The sequence below is a fragment of the Cuculus canorus genome, chromosome 3, assembly GCF_017976375.1.
Source record: "Cuculus canorus isolate bCucCan1 chromosome 3, bCucCan1.pri, whole genome shotgun sequence".
NCBI classification, from domain to species: domain Eukaryota; kingdom Metazoa; phylum Chordata; class Aves; order Cuculiformes; family Cuculidae; genus Cuculus; species Cuculus canorus.
Genome location: NC_071403.1, coordinates 57,020,050 through 57,040,483, shown reverse-complemented (window position 1 = coordinate 57,040,483; position 20,434 = coordinate 57,020,050). Strand labels below are relative to the sequence as shown.

At 37.5% G+C, this 20,434-nt stretch overlaps 1 protein-coding gene across 2 annotated transcripts in view; it reads left to right on the top strand.

The window, feature by feature from the left end:
• The window catches only part of PDE10A (phosphodiesterase 10A), a 371,137-nt gene extending 352,475 nt beyond the window's left edge, over positions 1 to 18,662 (top strand). Inside the window, exons 20-22 of one of the 2 annotated variants that reach the window (XM_009557723.2) lie at positions 2,146 to 2,226; positions 3,752 to 3,840; positions 10,536 to 18,662. In XM_009557723.2, coding sequence (XP_009556018.2) covers positions 2,146 to 2,226; positions 3,752 to 3,840; positions 10,536 to 10,653 — 288 coding nt within the window. In that variant the 3' untranslated portion in view covers positions 10,654 to 18,662. The remainder of the gene's footprint in view (positions 1 to 2,145; positions 2,227 to 3,751; positions 3,841 to 10,535) is intronic. The other variant, XM_009557722.2, reaches the window with a different exon arrangement.
• The last annotated feature ends 1,772 nt before the right edge of the window (positions 18,663 to 20,434 follow it).

Sequence of the window (20,434 nt, the reverse complement as noted above, 5' to 3'; positions counted from 1 at the left end):
GTCCTTTCCAACCAAAACCATTCTGTGATTCTGTGATACCTTTTTCTTTCAAGGTGTAATGGTGAACATAAATCTGAACTTTGTTCAGTTTTGGCATAATCTGTCAGAGGCTGTACAGCTTCCTCAAAGCTCTGACTTCAAGGATTTCTTAGGCATTTGATATTGTGTTAATCAAAGATCTTAAAGTCATATGATGCTAAATGGTTTAGTATTGAGGTTCTTATCACTCAGACTATGGTGGCTGCAGGCAGTTGTGGATCAATCAATTGCAGTACTTCAAGGAAATGGAAAAAAAAATATTATTTACTAGGGAACATAGAAAACCAAAACTTGCTTACCTTTCCTAAATAACAAATCACTGAATTTCTGTGCTTGGAATTGTTACAGGTATCTTTTTTATCAGCTGAGGAAGAAGGACTTTCTGTTTGTTTCTTTCAACAGTAAAATATATCTAACGGAGACTAGATTTGATGATCTTAGTCTCTAACTACTTGGAGAAACAAATAGGTGATATGAGAAAATAATACAGACACCAGTTAAAAAATGCCTTCCTGATTATGTCTCTCGTTGGTTAATTGAGCAGGCCTATAGTTAATAGGTGATGTTGGGGCAAAATATGAAAGAGAGAATTGAACTCCAGAAGCCTTCATCTTTTCTGCCCTCAAGGTAGTTGCAAGACAGTCAAACAGAAAGGTGCTCCGCTCAGTCCAGAATAAATTTTTTATATTGCAAACTTTTCTTTGAGTAAAGGTGCCAAAATGTTTCCTAGCAAGGGCATGTTGGCACTTGAAATGTGGATTGATAAAATCTTATGAGAAAGGGGTGATAAATTTTCTGGTGGAGGTGCCTTCACTAAGTGTAGCAGGAAAATAGAATATAGATTGAGGAAACGTCCAAGCCTTTCAGATTGCTAAATATCTGTAACTTGACTCTCACATTAAAGAAGACAAATAAACAAATATTGCATGAGCAGCTATTCTGCAGAAACTTTCTCCCTAGCTGAAGTGTATGGGGTCTGGTTGGGATGGATTTGACTCTAGCCATAGTGGCCTTCATAGTGTTGGAACTGGGTCTGTGGGATATGGGGGAAGCTACTGACATCTTGTAGAAGTCAATCCAGTAGCCCCCAAGCTACCAAAACCTAATCATGCAGACCCATTACACAAGATTAACTGTTTGAAGATCACATTAATTTTGGAATCTCAGATGTGAACAGTAGCGAAAAGCAACCATTGCTATAGCTGTAGTTGCCTTTGTAATCTCAAGATTAAACATCCATGGTGCCTTGACAATGCAGTTGAGGCATAAGACTGCTGGAAAATTTGTTACAGAAAGTAGCTAGCTACTTATAGATTTTTAAAAATGAATTGTGTTCAGGTTCAGTATGGTACTCAGAAATGTTTTGGCTGCTCCGATGTTAATTGTTGAAATAAAAGGTGACAGTTTTCTTTTGTACATGACATATATCTGGTCTTTGGATATACTGCATCTTTCCCAGTATTCCTCTACTGAATGTATGGGGATAATGTACTTAAAAGAAGGCTGTTTGACAGGCAATATCTTCAAAGCAGCATAGTAAAAACGATTAATTTTTGACAAAGGGCACATTGTAAATTCATCTGTTTTACTCAGCTTTTCCTTGAAAGAGTGAGTTGTGCTCTACTGATCATTATGTTACAGTGCTTTAAACAGGTAATGTTTTGAAAGGGGAGACAAACTATGAGTAGAACAAACCAGGAGGAACTGATTTCATGGAATCGTAGAATCATATAAGAATTTGTGTGGGAAGAGACCCTGAAAGGTCATCTAGTCCTACACCACTGCAGTGAGCAGGAACATGCTCGATATCCTCAACTAGATCTATTATAATCTTCCAGTTACTTTTTAATATGGAGACCCTTTTGGAAACAAGGAATAAGTATATACATTAACTCAAAAACTTAATTTTTAGAATCTGCTATCATTTAGGTGAATATATAAAATAAGTCTCTGTGTAGGCAGTTTTGAGATTGCCTTAGACCAGTATCGAACATTATTTTAAATTCTGGGTGTTTAGATTGACATGCAGTGGGAGATGGAGATCAATCCAGATCTCAGGAATCTTGATTTTTTTTTCCTGATCTCTTTCTCTATGCTTTTCTGCAGGGTGATGAAATGAAGAAAACAGGTATTCAACCTATTCCTATGATGGACAGAGACAAGAAAGATGAAGTCCCTCAGGGGCAGGTATGATCTCTGTCAGTAAAACAATACATGTTTATAGTGTTACTAAAACATATATTGGAAAAAACCCCTCACATTTTATGAAAGGGATTTGTGTGAGTTTGCTCTGGTGAGAAATGAAATGTTTGCAAAGGGATATTTTTAATTTACTTGACTTCATTCCGAACCTGAATTGGTAGCTTTTCCTCCTTGATTGATGTGCATTTTAACATAAAAACTTCCAGGTCCTCAAAGGACACATATTTTATATACTGGACTTCCAAAGAGAAGATTCTTCGGAATATATTGCAGTTGAGCTTAGTTCAGTTGAAATCTTTTGTTTTGCATTACTCATTCAGCCAGATCTACAGTGTGACTGTATCTAAGGTCCCATTTTAATTTTTTATAGCTATTGGAGTAATCTGCTATTTTCCAGTGAAATAAAGTATTCTTCCTTAAAACAAACAAGAAAAAACACATAGGAAGAAAACAATGCACTACACAAAACAGCAAACTTTTTGTTGATGAGCAGACATCACATCTGTGTGCAGCCTTGCCATCTCGCCAGCTGAGGTTTATTTCTATCAGCTACATTATGATTACTTTGACTCAAACTGTTGGTTTCTCAAGTCAGAAATTGTATCTTATTTCTTTAGAGTATGAAGTGGTCTCGGTTACATAGCCGTGTAGGAGAAATCCCTGTATTGATTGTTGTGAGCACAAGGTTTTCTCTTCAATTTTTGAATAAGGGCCAATGTTTAGACTGTTAAAAGACACTTTTTATCAAATGCTTTGGTCACAGAACAATATTACATGATGTTTCACTAAAAGGCATTTAAAAAACTCTGCCCAAAGAAAGGGATCATAGCACAGTACTGTAACTTTTATGGGGGTCTGGGATAAGTGAGTGATGTTACAATGGATCTGAATTCAACCTGTCATCCTTGCTAATATGTAAGTAGCATTTTCTAAAAATTCCCTCTTGTCATGACAATTCAGTTGTGATGTGAGAGCTGTCATACGTTCCTAAGCCTGTATTGAATCAGATATCATTAAAAAGGTACTCATTTGATATTCTTTAAATAGATTTATGATAATGGTAAAAATGTATCACTGAAGGGCATATGTGAAAAGAAATTGCGCACACCTTTTAGAAACTTTCCAAGGTGCAAAGCCTCTAGTGTCTCAGATAAATTGAGCTATGGAATAAATACTCTGGAGGACATCAGAAAAGTCCAGAATCTGACCATATTTTGGCAGTGCTGCACAACGTACCTTTTTTTTTTAAAAAAAAAATCCTTGCAATAATAATGTTTGCAGAAATGGCTCTGCAGTCCACACCTTCTTCCTATCACTATTGACATCAAAAAGCCAAACAGGTCATGAGCATATCAATTGAATCAATGGAATAATCAAAAGTCCAGGAGAAAATCGTATCTGAAGCAGCCATATTAATGATGGAAGAGTCTTTGAGCCAGTTGACTGTTCACTTTCAGTGCTGTAGTTCGGTGACATATAACTATTTTTTCGTTGTTGCTGTTTTTCCTAGATTGGGTTCTACAATGCAGTAGCCATCCCATGTTACACCACACTTGCACAGATCTTTCCTCCAACTGGGCCACTGCTCCGAGCGTGTAGGTATGTAAATGCGCAACTTTTTGTGTAGCATGTAGCTTGGTCAAAGAAAAATCAGATAGGCTTTATAATTTAGTCTGGACTTTGAATTTTAGGATTTGCGTGCAGATAAACAGGGATACACAACTTGCTGTAATCTATGTAGCAGCCCCAAGGCAGTAACTACTGGCTGGGACTATCCGATGCAGATCTACAGACAGAGCTGATTAAAATGTATTTGACGCCAAAAACCTTTGAAGAGAAACAGGTTCAGTGGTTATGTATGGCTGGTTCAGCATAATTTCCTCCTGTGCCCTTTTTACTTCGTCATGATTCTTACAACTTAGATTGCCTAGAATTCTGTTCCATTTCAAAATGTGGTTTTGGCATATGGTTTTATTTACAATCAGAACATTTTTATTAAAAAAAAAAAAAAAACAAAACAGAAAAAGAAAGAAAGAAAGATACCTACCTAGAATATTCAGTATTTGCGAGTGTAAGAGTAGTACCACTGGGATGTGGAAGTGGCAAATGTAGCTTTGTCCTGTGAGTCACTTGGGATGTAGATTGGGATCTTCTAGAGGAGAGTCAAGTGTCCTTAACTAATTAGCTGCTTCTACTCTAGAATGGTGGTGAATCTGTACATAGTTCTGTCCAATAATTATACCCTGGACCTTAGTCTTTCCTGACAAAACTTCTGTTGAAACCAGTATGCTTCATGAAAATGTTCCAGTTTCAGGTTAATCAGTATTCTCCAAGGAAAAACAGTGAGTTCATAAAATGCCAGCAAACTGTAGTCACATCAAGAGAAAATAAACCTGTTTTTCTATACTTTTGTGAGCACACCTCTCATAATCTTCTTTTCCTCATGGTCCTTGAACTCTAGCTTGCATTGAACATTTTCTTTGTCCTGGATGACAGATCTACCTAATATGTCACTTTCCTGATCTTATGGGCTAAATGATCTGTGTGAAGTAATAGAATGCCCACTGTATACAAATAGCCGTGAAAATTGATATATTGGTTAGCAAAGTAATTTTATTCACACCCAAATGCTATTTCACATAGCTATGAGAAGAGCATGTAGGTCTGTACCAGTGGGAAAGAGGACTATGTTATGAAAAGCAGTGAGTATCTAGGAGCCATCATTAATAATCAGCTGCCTCTATGGTCATGGCTGTGCAACCCTTCGTTGTACAGAGAGGGAATATTATGTAGGATTATAAATTACAGCTTGGTAGTTATGTTATGATTTCTGTTTAGCATCTATGCTTTAAGAAGATTTGATAAAGGTACTAGCAAAGAAAAGGAGGTTAAGAAAGAGCTTGAAGAATGTTTTGAGATCTTAGTAGTAAGAAACTGAAATATTTGCATAATTTATTTAGTTTATCCAAGAGAATGACTTTGCAAAATCTGTAAGTGTCCCCATAGTGTGTTTTGTGATTAGACACACCTCACTGGTTTAGCCGGTAAAGACCACTTGAAGCCCAAAGGTTCAGACAAGGAATATGGTGAATTTCTTCATTGGCACTTGAAACAATATCGATCGACTATCTTAAACCAAGGCTAAGAATACCTTTTTAAGAGAGACATGCTAGGTAAAAGGGATACAGGTGATGAAATTGTGATGAAATTGCGATGAAATTGCCAAGGCCTATCTCCCCAGGCAGTCTGACTAGGTGATGCTTATAGTAGTAGTGTCTTTTGCCCTTAGAAGCTATGACAGTAACAATGTCTGGTAAATAATAGGCAGTAATCTGTTATCCTAAATTAAGTAATGTGGAAGTTTTCATAAGTACATATTTTAGTGGTTCCATCAGTTGCAATATAGTGTTAAACTCTTCTCCAGTTTCAACATTCCACAGAGTGTGTTACTATCATAATGGTATCAAAGTCCAGATGCTGTTTTGGAATTCAGAGTTACAGTACAGGGTAGGAATGTGTACTCCCTGAGCTGTGTTGACCTAAAATATATGTGTTTAGATAGTTTGATTGTAGATAATTGAATAATATGTACTCTGATAAATAAAGAAGAGTTGCCGCCAGTGTGAAATCAGAGAACATGAAGTAAACTATAGAACTGCTTGTAGTCCTTCCTGTCTTTACAAGGTCGTGAGTCATTCAACTGCTTTACTGAGAGGTAGTCTGAGATCTTGGAAATTTTCTAATTTCTTTTTCTTTGTAGTTCTTGCTTGAAAGTATGTTGCTTCACCTGTGTCGATGGCTGGAACTAAATGGTCTGTTATTTGATCCATGTAACTGGAACATAGGCTGTGCTTTGTGTAACCATGTTTTCAGTCAGAAGGAGTTTTAAACTGTTGATGTGGTCTAAACAGCATCAACTATAATATCCACCATTAAAAATTCGTTAACGCATGTCAGGAATGTTTGCAGTTGCTTGTTTTGCTCAAGCTAATGAATATTATAAAACTCCTTTGTATATGTGAAAGATATGATTTCTTTCTGTTACGTATATGTCAAAATCTCGTATTTTTGCTTCCCAAATCAGTCTGTGTGCTTTTAACATGAAAAAGTCTTGCAGTGTCTGTATGATTAATAAAATAACCTGATGTCAGGAAAGTTCTGTTACTAGTGCAGTCAAAGGTCTTAAAAATAGATTTGTTCTTGGTGTAAAAATATTCGCATAAGCCTGCCAGTATCTTTGGTAAGAAGTTAGCATTGTTACTCCACTTAATGGGAGCCGAGTGTTAGAGAGCATAAGTTGAGTGCTTAAGGATGCACAGCATGTTTTTTCAGGAGCAAGGTTCTAGGAAGACCCATATCTTTTAATTTCTAGCCACATATTCAAATGAGGCTTATTTTCAAAAGTGTCTTGTAATACTTGATAGTCCATCTTTTGATGCTCAAATGAGGAGATGTAAAATTGAATTGTAGAGTATCAAGTACTAGCTTATATATATGTTCTAGATGAAAGGTTCTCTTTCCTTCTGAAGATCAAGCATGAACGTCTTTTCAAGGATGGGTTTCTTTGCAAAGGATGTGATGTCTGAAGTAATAGCAATCAGGCTCCTGGCATAGTTTCTGTGAACATTTTCTGTTCTATAAGTTCTTTGTTGTTTGGAATTCCAGTTATGATACTAATACTTTTGAAAGCTACACCAGTATAATCTCCAGAATGGACACAGATCTGTACAGACACAGCTCCCCACCCTGCTCTTATGTTTTCCTTAATTTAGTTTGCACTGATGCAGAAAAGGGGTATAGCTATGTGGATGGGATGTAAGAACTTTGTAAGACTAAAGAGCTTCCTGAAAATCCACACCCTGGCCTAAGGTACTCTGATGAGCAGTTTGATAGTTTTAGCTTAGCCTTGAAATTACTTTCTACTTTCTGTCTGAAGGGGCTGAGAAGGAAGTTTAAAGAGTTAAGACTTGGAGATATAGACAAGGAAATAAAGAACATGGATCGAGCTTCCACTGCCCCAGTACAGAAATGTATGTTCTTTCAGGGTTTAGATTACTCCAGAGTGTTTTAAATAGCTGATTTTGCAGGGGTTCGGTATGCTATTCAGTATGACAAAAGGTATACAGTCTTATCCCTCTTTGGTAATGACTTAGCTGCTGACTGAAATGATTTTGATATCACCCTTTCACCAGCAGTGCTTGTACTTTAAACACAGTGTTTAAGCTGCTGCGTCCTTGAGTTGGTTGGAACACAGACACCAGCTGCAAATAATTGCAGAAGAAGCAACCAAGACAGCATGTCAGCATCAAAGTTTTTATTTTGAGAACCTCTGGGAATTTATTCCAGACATTTAGGGGCCAGGGCTTCATCGGGAGTGCAAAGGCAAATGAATGGTATTATCTACATCTTAAAAAAATAAAAATAAAAAATATGTAAATGAGAACTACCAGTCACCTGTGTTGCAGTGTTCAGAGTTAGTCCTGTATGAGTTTGTAGCTATGAGAGTAGTTTGAGGATGAGGTGAAGTGATTTTATTTCAGATAAAATAATTTTAAACAGTTTTCCATGTGCTTTTAGATCTCTCAATTCTTGCTGAAATTGATACAGTTTCACAGTTTCAGGAAAGGGACATAGAAATAGTGACAGCTCAGTTTTTCTGATCCTTACTGCCTGATTTTATTAGCTGAGATTCAGCACCGTATTAACACCTGGAGGCCTAGAGAACTGGCAGAGCAGATTTCCATCTGCCAATAGAAAATGGTGTAGGTGTTCCCCTAGAGGGCACCAGCTTTCTTTGGTGCCCTTTTTTTCTTTTTTTTCTTTCTTTTTTTTTCTTTTCTATCAGTTCCTATCTTCCCCATCCAGAAAATGCAACGTTTTCTCTTCTTGTCTATTGTCTGTGCTTTCAGCTCATTAGTTGCTGTTTTATCAACTGTTTCAGCAAAGCAGTGATGTAAAAATTAAAAGGGGTCTGACACAAATTCTGATGTAATATGATAATAAGACACATAGCATGTAAGGCCTCAGTACTTTCACCAACCTGTTTGTTTACTGTAGACATCTAGAAACTGTTGTTTTAGTAACTAGGTGTACGAGGGTATGAAATTGAAACAGTTGATCTTGCTGTCTTTCACTTTGTATTTGAAGACTGAATGCTAAATTTGGCCATAGATTGCAAGGATGGCATTGGATATTATCAACATAGACTTCCCAGTCACTGGAGTGATACTAGTGTACAGCAAGTAAGGTTATGGGTCTGTACTCCATTCAGATCATTAGAACGTTACCAGTTTAATTTCTCATCGTTTTATGGCTTCTGAACCTGGGAAGTGGTTGAGTTGCAGTCCCTGGGATATTTATAAGATGTGGAGATGTGGCACTGAAGGACATGGTTTAGTGCTGGACTTGGCAGTGTTAGGTTTACGGTTAGACTCAATGATCTTAAAGGTCTTTTCCAACCTAAATGATAACATCCTTCTCTCTAAACTGGAGAGATATGGATTTGATGGGTGGACTGTTTGGTGGATAAGAAACTGGTTGGATGGTTGTATTCAGAGAATAGCAGTCAATGGCTCAAAGTCCAGATGTAGATTCGTGACAAGTGGTGTCCCTTAGGGGTCCGTACCGGAACCGATGCTGTTTAATATCTTCATCAATGATATTGACAGTGAGGTCAAGTGTACCGTGAGCAAGTTTGCAGATGTCACCAAGATGAGTGGTGCAATTGCCATACCAGAAGGATGGGATGTCATCCAGGGGGACCTGGACAGGCTAGAGAAGTGGGCCTGTGAGCATCTCATGAGGTTCAACAAGGCCAAGTGCAAGGTCTTACACCAGGTTCGGGGCAGTCCCTGGTTTCAGTACAGGATGGGGGATGATATGATTGAGAGCAGTCCTGCAGAGAAGGACTTGAGGGTGCTGGTCGATGAGAAGCTCAACATGAGTTGGTGATGCACGCTCGCAGCCCAGAAGGCCGACTGTACCCTGGGCTGCATCCAAAGAAGCGTGGCCAGCAGGTCGAGGGAAGTGATTCTGCCCTTCTGTTTTTCTCTTGTGAGACACTAATGGGAGTATTGTGTCCAGTTCTGGAATCCTCAACATAAGAAGGATCTGTAACTGTTGGAATGGATCCAGAGGAGGGCTACAAAGATTATCAGTGGGCTGGGGCACCTCCCATACAAGGACAGGCTGAGAGAGTTGGGCTTGTTCAGCCTGGAGAAGAGAAGGCTCTGAGGAGATTTTATAGCGACCTTCCAGTACCTGAAAGGGACTACAAGAAAGATGGGGAAGGACTGTTCACAAAGGCTTGCAGTGATAGGACGAGGGGGAATGGATCTAAACTGGAGAGGGGCAGATTTAGACTAGACTTTAGGAAGAATTTCTTCACCGTGAGAGTGGTGAGGCACTGGCATAGGCTGCCCATGGAAGCTGTGGATGTCCTGTCCCTGGAGGTGTTCAAGGCCAGGTTGGATGGGGCCTTGGGCAGCCTGATCTAGTGGGAGGTGTCCCTGCCCATGGCAGGGGGGTTGGAACTGGATGACCTTTAACGTCCCTTCCAACCCAAACTATTCTATGATTCTGTGATTCTGAACCAAAATATGGGGTTGGGGGTTGGCCAGGCTGTGAGACACTAAAAAATTCTGTCTCAGGTAGGAGGTACTCTTTAAATGTAGTAGATTTGATAGTATGATCACCACGTTAGTAATTGAAAATTGATACTATGATGTTGGCATGTAACATTTTATACACTATCAGGTGTCCCATGTGCAAGAGTTTCAGAAGGCTTAATGCACTTCTGTGGTTTCCGGTGAAGGAAGTTTCCTGGCAAAAGTCCTGATCTCTGTGGTGGTTTTGAAAGGGGCCAAAATATGCTGTGGTAAAATCCATGAAGTCTGAAGTGATGAAGGCTGCTTGTCTCCAGACTGCTTATTTCAGAGTCTCTTGAGACATGTCTCTTTTGGGTCACAGCTGGGTTTTCTTTGCAGCTGTGAGGGCTACAAATTTGTAATGAGAATAGGTGCTAGCCTCTACTTCCAGGGTTTGTTCTGGTGAAGATATGCTGTAGGCTTGTATTTAGTTAACTTATAAATGAGCCACACAGAATTACAAAATGGGATAACTGGAAGTAAAAAATGATGTAACATAAACATGATAAAAGCTTGATGACATACAGGTACTTTTATATAGCATAAAGCTACATTTCAAAGCATAGTACAGCTGACAGTAATTTTAGAAAGAAAACTCAGTGAACTTATGAACAGTGCTTTACCTTTTTGACTTTTTTGCATCTCCAGGGACAATCTCAACCAATGGGAGAAAGTAACGAGAGGTGAGGAAGCCTCTATATGGATTCCCTCCCAGTCCATTGCTCCTGGGACCTCAGATTCACTTCCTGTGAAAATTGATGACTGAACAGCAGCAACACATTGCTTTAACCTGAAAAGCATCCCCTTTTGTTTTGGAGGTTGTTTTTGTTTTGTTTTGTTTTGTTTCATTTTTATTCGGGTGGAAAAAAAAAAAAAAGGAAATAAAAGCTACAGAATGCTAAGAAGCAGATCTGCCTAGGAAGGTAACACCCATGGAGTTACCTCAGCTAAATGACTCCGGCAGCCAGTCTCCAGACCTACACCAGTGACACAACATGAACAGATGGAAATCGACAAACCCAGATGTTTTGGAATCAGCTATTAAAAGAGAACTTACGACTTGTGAATATAAAAGACTGGCCTTATCTCATGGGCTACATTGCTGAGGCCTTAATTTAAAACTGAGGGGTGGGGGGGAATCTTAGGGGGTACTTCTAAATTGTATCTTTCTAGTAAGGGTTTCAATGGTACTTTTATTATACCGTACTGTGGCTGGCTTTAACACCAGTGTCACTTGGGATTTCTTGGCTATAAATAGAACAATATACCCATTGCTATTGTGAATGTTTATGTGTGATCTACTTGTAATCAGTTTGAACTCCAGCAGAATCCTCGGAGACTATAACTCATGCTTAGGTTACGTGAATTCTTTTGCTGCAAACTACAGGAAAACCAACATTCAGGTTTAAGGTTTGAAGTACTTCATTTGGCATCATGATGCAAATTGTCTGTCACTCACAAGGCAAACGTTGAAAGAACTAGTCTAGTGATGGTGCTTTGTTCTTCAGAATGATTTATAAACCTAGACAACTCCTCTCTTAAAACACTGGAAGTACTGGATGTTTATCTCCAATATGAGAGAGAGAGTTTCAGGTTGGAGTTTTTGTATTCACAGTGACAGAAGTATCATATTCAAATTTAAATATGACAGCAAAGATTTCCTTGCCTAGCTCACAATTAATTAAAGTCATAATTTTTATTTCTACCTGCTGAATTGTATTTTAAAAGGTGTTATAGGCATACCTAGAGTATGCTGTCTGCTGGGAACAAAAGCCTTGTCAGAAAAGCCAGGTCTGATAAGAGGGATTGTGGTACCATCACAATAAATCAAAAATGGTTTTGTATTGACTTGCTTTTGTGTTGCGCAGTAACACTGCATGTCTTCTACTTCTCTCTTCCCCCTCCCAAGAAGAGTGAAATTAAGAAACTTCTCCATTTGTTTGCTTTTTTCACCTAGCTCAGCAAAATTTCCAGGCTTAGAACTACCTTTCTCAATGAAAGAATAGCTGACTGAAGTAAAATATTGTGTTTACAGTTCTGTGCTGACTTAGGCTTCAGCCTTACGAACTTATGCACAGACTTCAAGACATTATGTTTAATGACACTCTTTTAAATTTAGTGCAATTGTACAGAGTATGTTCAGCCACTTAATTTGCCTTCATTTCTCTCTTAAAAGTAGTGAGAAAAACCTTTTCATATTGATCCACACAGTAGGTGAAAACAGTCGTTTCATACTTTTCACATACAGCCTGTACTGTATTATACGCTTTTTCACAGATTATACACTCTTGTAGTGGTTCCGTGATAACACAGCCATTTGTGTAACTGAAACAAATCATAGTAGTGACTTAAAGACAGAACACAGGTTCTGGTTTTCCACCTCTGTTGAGCTGTATAAGCTCTAATAAGCATGCCATCTTATGGGTTTCATGTAAATGACTTGGACTCTTGAGTTTTGCCTTTTGATATGGTCGAGCACATACCAGTGTCTGTATATGTGTACAGTATGTGATCCATAATCACATAATGTATAAATGCATCTAGGCCTTTGCAGCACATGGCTATCCCAGGGGATGAGAATTCAGTGTGAACTTATTTGTATGGTACAGATTACCTGGCAGCAACACCGTAATTTTTTTCAGCTTGCTTTGCCAATTCTAAGTGCAGAAATTAATTGTCAACCACAGCAAACTTTTGCATTATTGTTATTCAGTTCTTGAATAATAATAAAAAAATGGCAGGAAACAATTGCACCAAAGTAGAGTGAATAGTATCTCATGCTGTGTCCTCTGCTTTACTCCTTAGCAGTTCTGTTCTAACTAAATCTTGTAGATTCAACCTTTTATCCACTAAGTACTTGAGACACAATCCACAGTTCCTAATATTTACATGAAGAATATCCAAATCTAGAGTTCACATACCCCAACAACTGGATGCAGTAGTTTTCCTTTATGGGTTAAGTATATTTGCTATTATTCTCCCTCTTTGAATGCTGATCTTACAAGCATTGCAAGAATATTCCTCATCACACTGTGTGTGTGTTACATAAAGCTTTTAATTAATCTTTTACTCATTGACAGTAAAGATAACTTCACTAGTTACATTAGCAGTCAAAATGTTTGGCAGTATTTCATAATATTTTATGGTTTGAAGTTTATATAAGTACTGATACAGAACATGTTGCCTAACAAATTTGTCAAATTGGCATTAAGTTGTTCTCTTAACTTCTCAAGTCAATCAAGTGTTGTTTCTAATATACAATATCCAAACCACATTAAAAATATGTTTGCTGTAGAAAAATGTCCATTAGAATTAAAAATTTTGGCTCCAGTAGTTGTGGTTTGGTTTGGTTTCCTGGTGTGTGAAAGGAGAAAGGCAATGGCAAAATAAAAGTTTTTGTTAGCACCTAGACCAACAAAAATAGCCACAATGGGCTGTATTTTCTAAGCAAATTTAGTGTGTCATAGCATTTACAGAGTGCAGATTCTGATGTGTAAATTTTTTGTTGGAACAACCTTATACCTGCACTTCCAATGTCAAGCCCACGAAAAATTAAAATCTTTGAAGCTGCATTTGAGTATCATGGCTCAAGTACATATTGGGATTTAGTTGTTCAAACTTCTGAATTTAGGCTTACAGATAGATCTGTAAGACATCTAGCTCATCAAGTTCAAATGCTAAAAGTAATGTTTCCCTCTATTTTTTTCCTGCTAAAACTAGTCTTGCCCAAGATCAATAAGAATGTACAAAAAACTCCTAACGTTTCCTGGTAGCGTTGGACTTTATACTCCCAGAACTGCATTATTTTTGTTAATAATTGCAATTGTTTTTTTCCTTCTAACCCAGTAAAGGTAAAGGGACTGTTTGAAGCTATATCTGAGCATTTATAATGTATTATGAAGAGGTGCCTGAAAGGTATGCTGTGAGATCAATAGTTGACCTAGCATGAATACTCAACTGAGATTTTGCATATTCTATTACACAACTGACAAACTCCATTACTATAATTTATGAATTTTCTAAGGTAGTGCAACTTTCTGCTGTAAGTGTTCAACTCACGGCAGTATTTTTTTATAAGTGACCGTTAGAGAAATACTAGTATGTTTTTTTTAGTTGGAGTATGTGATAAAACATATTTACATTGGAGGGGACATGCAGTGTGGAATTAATTTTTTTATGTGGCACAGATTTCTTTTATGTGTTTAAACTTAGAACAGTGTGATCAGTTTGCTGTGACTGCATTTAGAATATTTAGTGTTAAAATTGTAGAGATAGCAAATAGCACTATTTATGTTTAAAAATAGAAACCGTTAGATGCTCAAAACAATTATGACCCTCTTGGAATAATGCATTTGCCTCAAACACTGTGATATAGGAACAGTTCTCTAAAGTGGAACAATTAATCTGTTCATTTCAAACACAGAAAAGGCTTTCTGCACACTATTACAAGGAAGTTCATGTTCAAACTTTAGGTTATAGATCCCAATCTAGCAAAGGCACATCATAACTCTTGTTTTGCTTCCTGACCAAAAACTGTGCTCGATTGTAATACGGGTGTATACTCTGTCAAAAACGCTAAAATAACGGACTGCTTTCTAGGGTAGATCAAACTGATTTGTAGAGTAGATTCATATATATTCAAAATTCAGGTTGGGCTGTTATGTGAAGAAGAAAGGACTTCAAGGTAACAACATTCAACTTTAATACATTTAGTGAGCTGAAAAAATTGTTTTATATATATATTTACACACACACACACACATATATATATGATACATATAAACTATCTTTGTAAAAAAAAGCAAAAAAAATATGCAAGTGCAATAATTTAAAGAGGTCTTAACTTTGCATTTATAAATTATAAATACTGTACATGGTGTGTAATTTTTTTCATGTATTCATTTGCAGTCTTTGTATTTAAAAAACAAACCTAAACCTTTACTATTACGTTTGTACAATAGAACAGTAAGCATTTATTATGATATAGTTAAGTTGTAAATAAATTCACAAACCAAACAGCCAGTACATATGCATATATGGGTGTCCTATTGTGAAACCTGTTTTTGCTTTTACTGCTGGCTTTAGCACAGCAAGACTACTTCTGTGGATATGTAATTATACATATATTTATATGTATGATACATAAAATTTATTTAGAAATGTTCATAATTTTAATGGATACATCTATACATATTCTTTGGTGTGAATATTACTGAATACAGAGTTTTTTAATATTATTTTTCATGTTTATTTTTGATATTATTGGGAGTGGAAGTGAGGGATGGGAAGGGTGTGTGCATATGTGTATGTTTATACCACAAGTAATCCACAGGAGAAATGGAATCAAAGCATAGTGTCGTCCTTTAAAAAGATATTACCTGGTTTTCCCTGTAATTGCAGTTTACTGCCTATGGTCTGTTTTCCCAACATAAGTTCATTCTTTTATAAATATATATATATATATATTTCATCACCTATTGCAAATTCACATTGTCACAAATCACAGAGAGATGCACTTTCCCATTTGCTTTCATGCTGCCAGAGAACTTACCTTGCGGTTAACAGATAATTTCACACAAATCCTTGCATTGCCATCGCCAAACAGCAATGCAGCTAATGCAAAAATCATTTGCTACCTTCTGGGAATTACAGAGATACTCAATTGCTGAATTGTACAAAAGTAATCCTGCACCCAAATTTTTCAGTTTAGTACAAATCAACATTGTTGCCAAGGCCCTGAAAATACAAGGTAGGTTCAGGGAACTGTAAAACAAAGTTCTGAACAACACATTAGCAGAACAAAAATGAGAAAAAAAAATCCTGTATATTTATCTACCTAATACAATCTCTAAAGATCTCTTGCACTGTTCATGCTCTGTAAACAGGTTATTTGCTATTTATAGATATCAGAGTGGTCTTCCATCTTTATAATCCTGCATGACTCTTCCATTCTTAGAGAAAGATATTCAGCCTGGCACAGAGAGTACAACCTCAACTCTGTGTCTGGCCCTCAGCATGGCCTCCAGTTGTTCCTGGTATTCCTCCTTAGTGAAGGAATTCAGCATTGCTAGGGCGACTTGGCCAGAAAGTGTTCCACAGAGCAATTGTTTTGCTTCAACTACAGCATGCAGTTGTCAAAAACAAGCTTTACGAGCTATACCTGGGTATGTGCTGCTATGACCGGCCCTTCCAGAATGCTCTGTTTGCCGCAACGGATGTGCTGCTAGGACTAACTTTCATGATGAAACAGGAACTGCACTGACATTTAATGCAATTTTTTTTCAGGTTTTATTCATTTAAGTTAAAACTTTCTGAATTATTTTAAAGGACAGGCAATACAAGAAGAATGTTTCTGTGAATACTATTAATTTGGTCTTTACTACTTGTTTCTTTATTGTTACGAGGAACTGTAGGCAGAAGTCAGTTAATGACTTTCTGGTCAAGCTTTTCAAATTGATGGCACGCAATCACATGCCTTTTTATATTTTTCTGCTTGTTATGCAGACTTAGTTCTTCTAGCAGAGGATGGTGCTTCACCATTGATGGTAACTGACCAGTCAATATTCTTTTCTTAACATTTTTAGCCCTTTGTCATCGTCAAAGGCTTAGAAAAATGAATCCCTGAACATATTCCCTTGTAGATATTGGAAAATGTAAATATAAAAACACCTTAACTGAAGCTCAGTGAAGTTTAGGGAGGAAAGCATTTCTGTTTGTTTTGAGGAACTTTGAATTAGGCTTATTTAAATGTGTCTGAGTGCTCTGCAAGATCATGTGCTGATTTGGGTTGGTTGTAAGGTGGATTTCACCTGCTCAAGAAGTGTTGAAGATTACTTTGTTGTAATTATTTTGCTAAAGACAATTAATCAGGAGAAATTCTACTTCCTAAATTTTGAGTCCCTCAGGCTAAGGAGAAGAGGGGTTTTTTTGATGTGTTTCACTAGTACTCTACTAAGATCACTAGTGCTCTAGGAAGAGCTACCTGTACTGCAGATGTTGCTTATGCAGGTGAAGATCTTTGTCTCTGGGTCAAGAATGAGTTAGAGAGAAATGCTTTAGAAGGTACTTTTTTTTGTGTGTGAGACTGGTTGTTTAAAAGTCTTCTAAAAGGGCAAAGCTGAAACTCAAGAACTTTGAAAAGATTTAATTATATCAAGTACAGTTTTACTTTCCTGTGTTTTTTGTTTGTTTGCAACATTGCTGGAAGGGCTAAATGATTTTCACCAACATTATTTCTCTTTTTTACTGCAGTGTAAACCTTGTGAATATAGGTGAGAGCATGATGTTTGTAGAGCTACTCTGTTCCTTGAGCTGTATTTATGCTGCTTATGGAAGAAACATAAGTTGTTAACAAACAGTATCCAATAAGCAAATGGAAATTAAAAAGTAAAAATAAATATAAAAATTGTAAAATACAAAAAAACCTCAAGCCCAAAAAGGAACTTCTAGAAGCATCTAAGAGAGTCAAGATCTGTCAGACGCCTTTAAAAATTTTGTTATTGATGTTAGTAGCAGTGGTAAATATGGTGTAATTATGAATATGGGTAGTTTTGAATTGGTGCTGATGCACAAGTTTTTTAAAAGAAATAGTATGATAACTAACATTAGTTTCCAGCTAATGAAGTCCAAGTTGTTTCCTGCTTCTGACTTGTGGAAGGGAAAATAAGTATTCAATCGTCGGTATGTTTTACATCTCCTGACAAAAAATCTCACCTTTCTGAAAAAAAATGAAGTTTCTTGTGTGACTACCTTGGGGAAAAGGCCAGAGACATGTAACTTTGCTCTTAACATGGAAATGTACTGAGGCTGGCAGGGAAGCTTTCCGTTGGAAAGACAATGGACATCTGTTAAGATGCTACTTATGGACTTGAGGGAATGAGGTTTTTCTGTAACAGATTTCCATTATGACCTTGTGCAAGCTGCCCAACACTAGAAGGTTTTGATTTTCATTAACTTATTTAAGCCTCTAAACACTTTTTTGCTTGGAAATATCTCTGGTTACATGTAGTCCAGAAATCAAAATATATGTAGAGGTAATTAGGTGGTGACCTGATATTATGTATGATGGTGTTTGCTTTCCTCTCAGATGAGGTCAAATATCACAGAGCTCTGATGCCATCACATGATGAGTACCATGGGTTAGTTCCTCCTTTTACATTTTTAAAAGTTTGAAATCCTTTATTAAACACAGTAGCAGATTTTATTTTAAATCTGTGCTGACTTCTAAGTAAGGGCTAGTGGCAAATGGTTTTAAGTACCACACCTCTATAGTTCTTGTTCCACAGCCATTCTGCAGGGTCCAGGGCTGCTGGGAGTGGAATGGTTAATTCCTCTGTTTCTCTAAATGATCTGTATCAGCTCTAGAAAAATGTCCTCTGAAATCCCTTCTCCTGTCCCCACCAGAGCATTACTATCAGAGCTAGCAGTCTTTTACTGGTGATATACCAGAAGCATTAGTGAACTAAGTGCATGGTCCATCAAGCAAACCTAAAGAACTTCCACATTGGGCCTAAGAGCTAATCCAGGGTATCTGCTAATATAGTTTTGATTCTTATATGTACAAGAACAGCAGCCTTTGTTTAGTTTGTCCTTAACCTTTGCAATGCAAACAGATCAGGGGGAGTGAATCTAGTGTTTAGAGATGCTTGCCATTCTAGCTGATGAGGCACCCATTGACCCATTGAAGACTATCCCTGTCCCTCACCACAAGGCATATGAACCCCAAGACCGCCAGTCGCGAAAAGCAATGTGTACTGTACTGCAGACTTAAAAGAAAACTTCACACAGTAAAGCCAACATCCTATGAGAGATTTGTGTATTTGCTGTCTGAATGCTTCTTAAACAGTTTCACAAAATCATTAAATAGAATTTGCTGATGAGCTTGGCAGGTTCCTCATTTTTTGTCCTTTTCCTTTCTGCTCTTTTGTCTTATGAATTTGCTTTCCTGATGGTGTAATTTGTTTCTTTCTTTCACCTTTGAGGACTACATGAGTAATACAGATTGCCATCTCCACAGCCTCTTCTACCCTCCAGTGACTGGGAATTAGAAATGTGAAGCTAGTCTGCTGGGCTATGTTTCGAAGGTTTATGTAAAGCTCAGAGAACAGGGTGTGTAACAAATACTGAGTTAACAGGCTGGAATTGTGGAAAGGAGATCTTAGTTTTCTTCTGCCATGAAAGCAGTAGCTTACATGCAGTATTATATACCTGGAAATCCTGGAATGAAGTAAATACTGTGGCATGTTAAAGATGAGGGCAGAACTACAATGAAAGATAGGGTCTGCATATAGGGAAAACTTATGCACTGACTTTCATAAAGTAGTGTGGCTGATTTGAAGTCTCAGCTCCCTGATCTTGCCTAGTAAGTTTTAACCCTAAATTGTATAAAGGCCTTGTACAGAATCACTCTCTGCCTCATAGCAGTGTCGTGTGATGCTTATCATGAAGAGCGGCTTTCTGAAGTGCTTTGGACAGTTTCTCTGCAGAGAGTTTGCATAGGTGAAATGAATGTGGCTGGGGTGCTTTTCTTTTGAAGCTTAAGCTAAATGGACTGCAAAGTGAGATCAAGAGGGTTTCTCATTTGCAAGACCTTTCAGTAATTTCCTGAATTTAGTTGATCCTACATAGCCTATGTCACGGGTGATGCCATTTGTGAATCTTACTCTTTTTCCTGCTAGCTTGTGGTGGCAGTAAAAGAGAGCACAATTTGCAGAATTTTGCTTGAACTTCCTTTCTCTCTGGTATCTAACCTTATTCTGACCAAACACTTCTGACACTGATAGAGTTCTCCCTCCCCAGGAACACTGATGCTACAGGAAATACTGTGGCAAATATCCACATGGTAAACAGGAAACGTTTTTCACATTCTTTCAACTGGAATGTGTACCAAGAGGGAATCCATGTCATCCTTTTTCATTTAATTCAGTCAATATAACCTATATGAAGGGAAAATGGGAGCAGAATGGGAGCAGTATTTCTTTCGCAGATGAAGGAAGGCTTTGTGTCAATGACTTGTCAATAACATTTTTGCTTTGTTTTAATAACAGCTCTACATTTTAAACAGGAGAGTCCTGTGACTGAGAATGCTGTAATTCAATGTTTATGCTGCCACAGTGAAGGGTAATGAGGTTGGCAAAGCCTGGAAGCGGGCTTTAAGATGCATGCTTATCCCACAGCCTTTATAGTTCTCCAGCACTTTACCTATGTTGCATTTGGTGTCTATTTCAAATGCAAGTAGCCCAGGAGAAAAATGTGACGTGCTATAATTTTTACATGCCAAGAAATGGTAAAAGGGAAGTGTTTGTGAAAACTCCCATTAGAGAGAGTGATGCTCTGGGGGAAAAAATAAACTGCTTTTACTCTGAGAATGGTTTCATTTAGCTTGGTAATAAACTGCCTGGGTACTACTTCTCCAGGTTGTATAGACTCTAGATAGCTATTATGATTGCTGGAAATAATTTAATCTCAACACTTAAGGTAGCAAGAAGCTGTTAACACACACAAACAGGCTTCATAACTGAACTAATAGATATTAACTACAAAAAGCA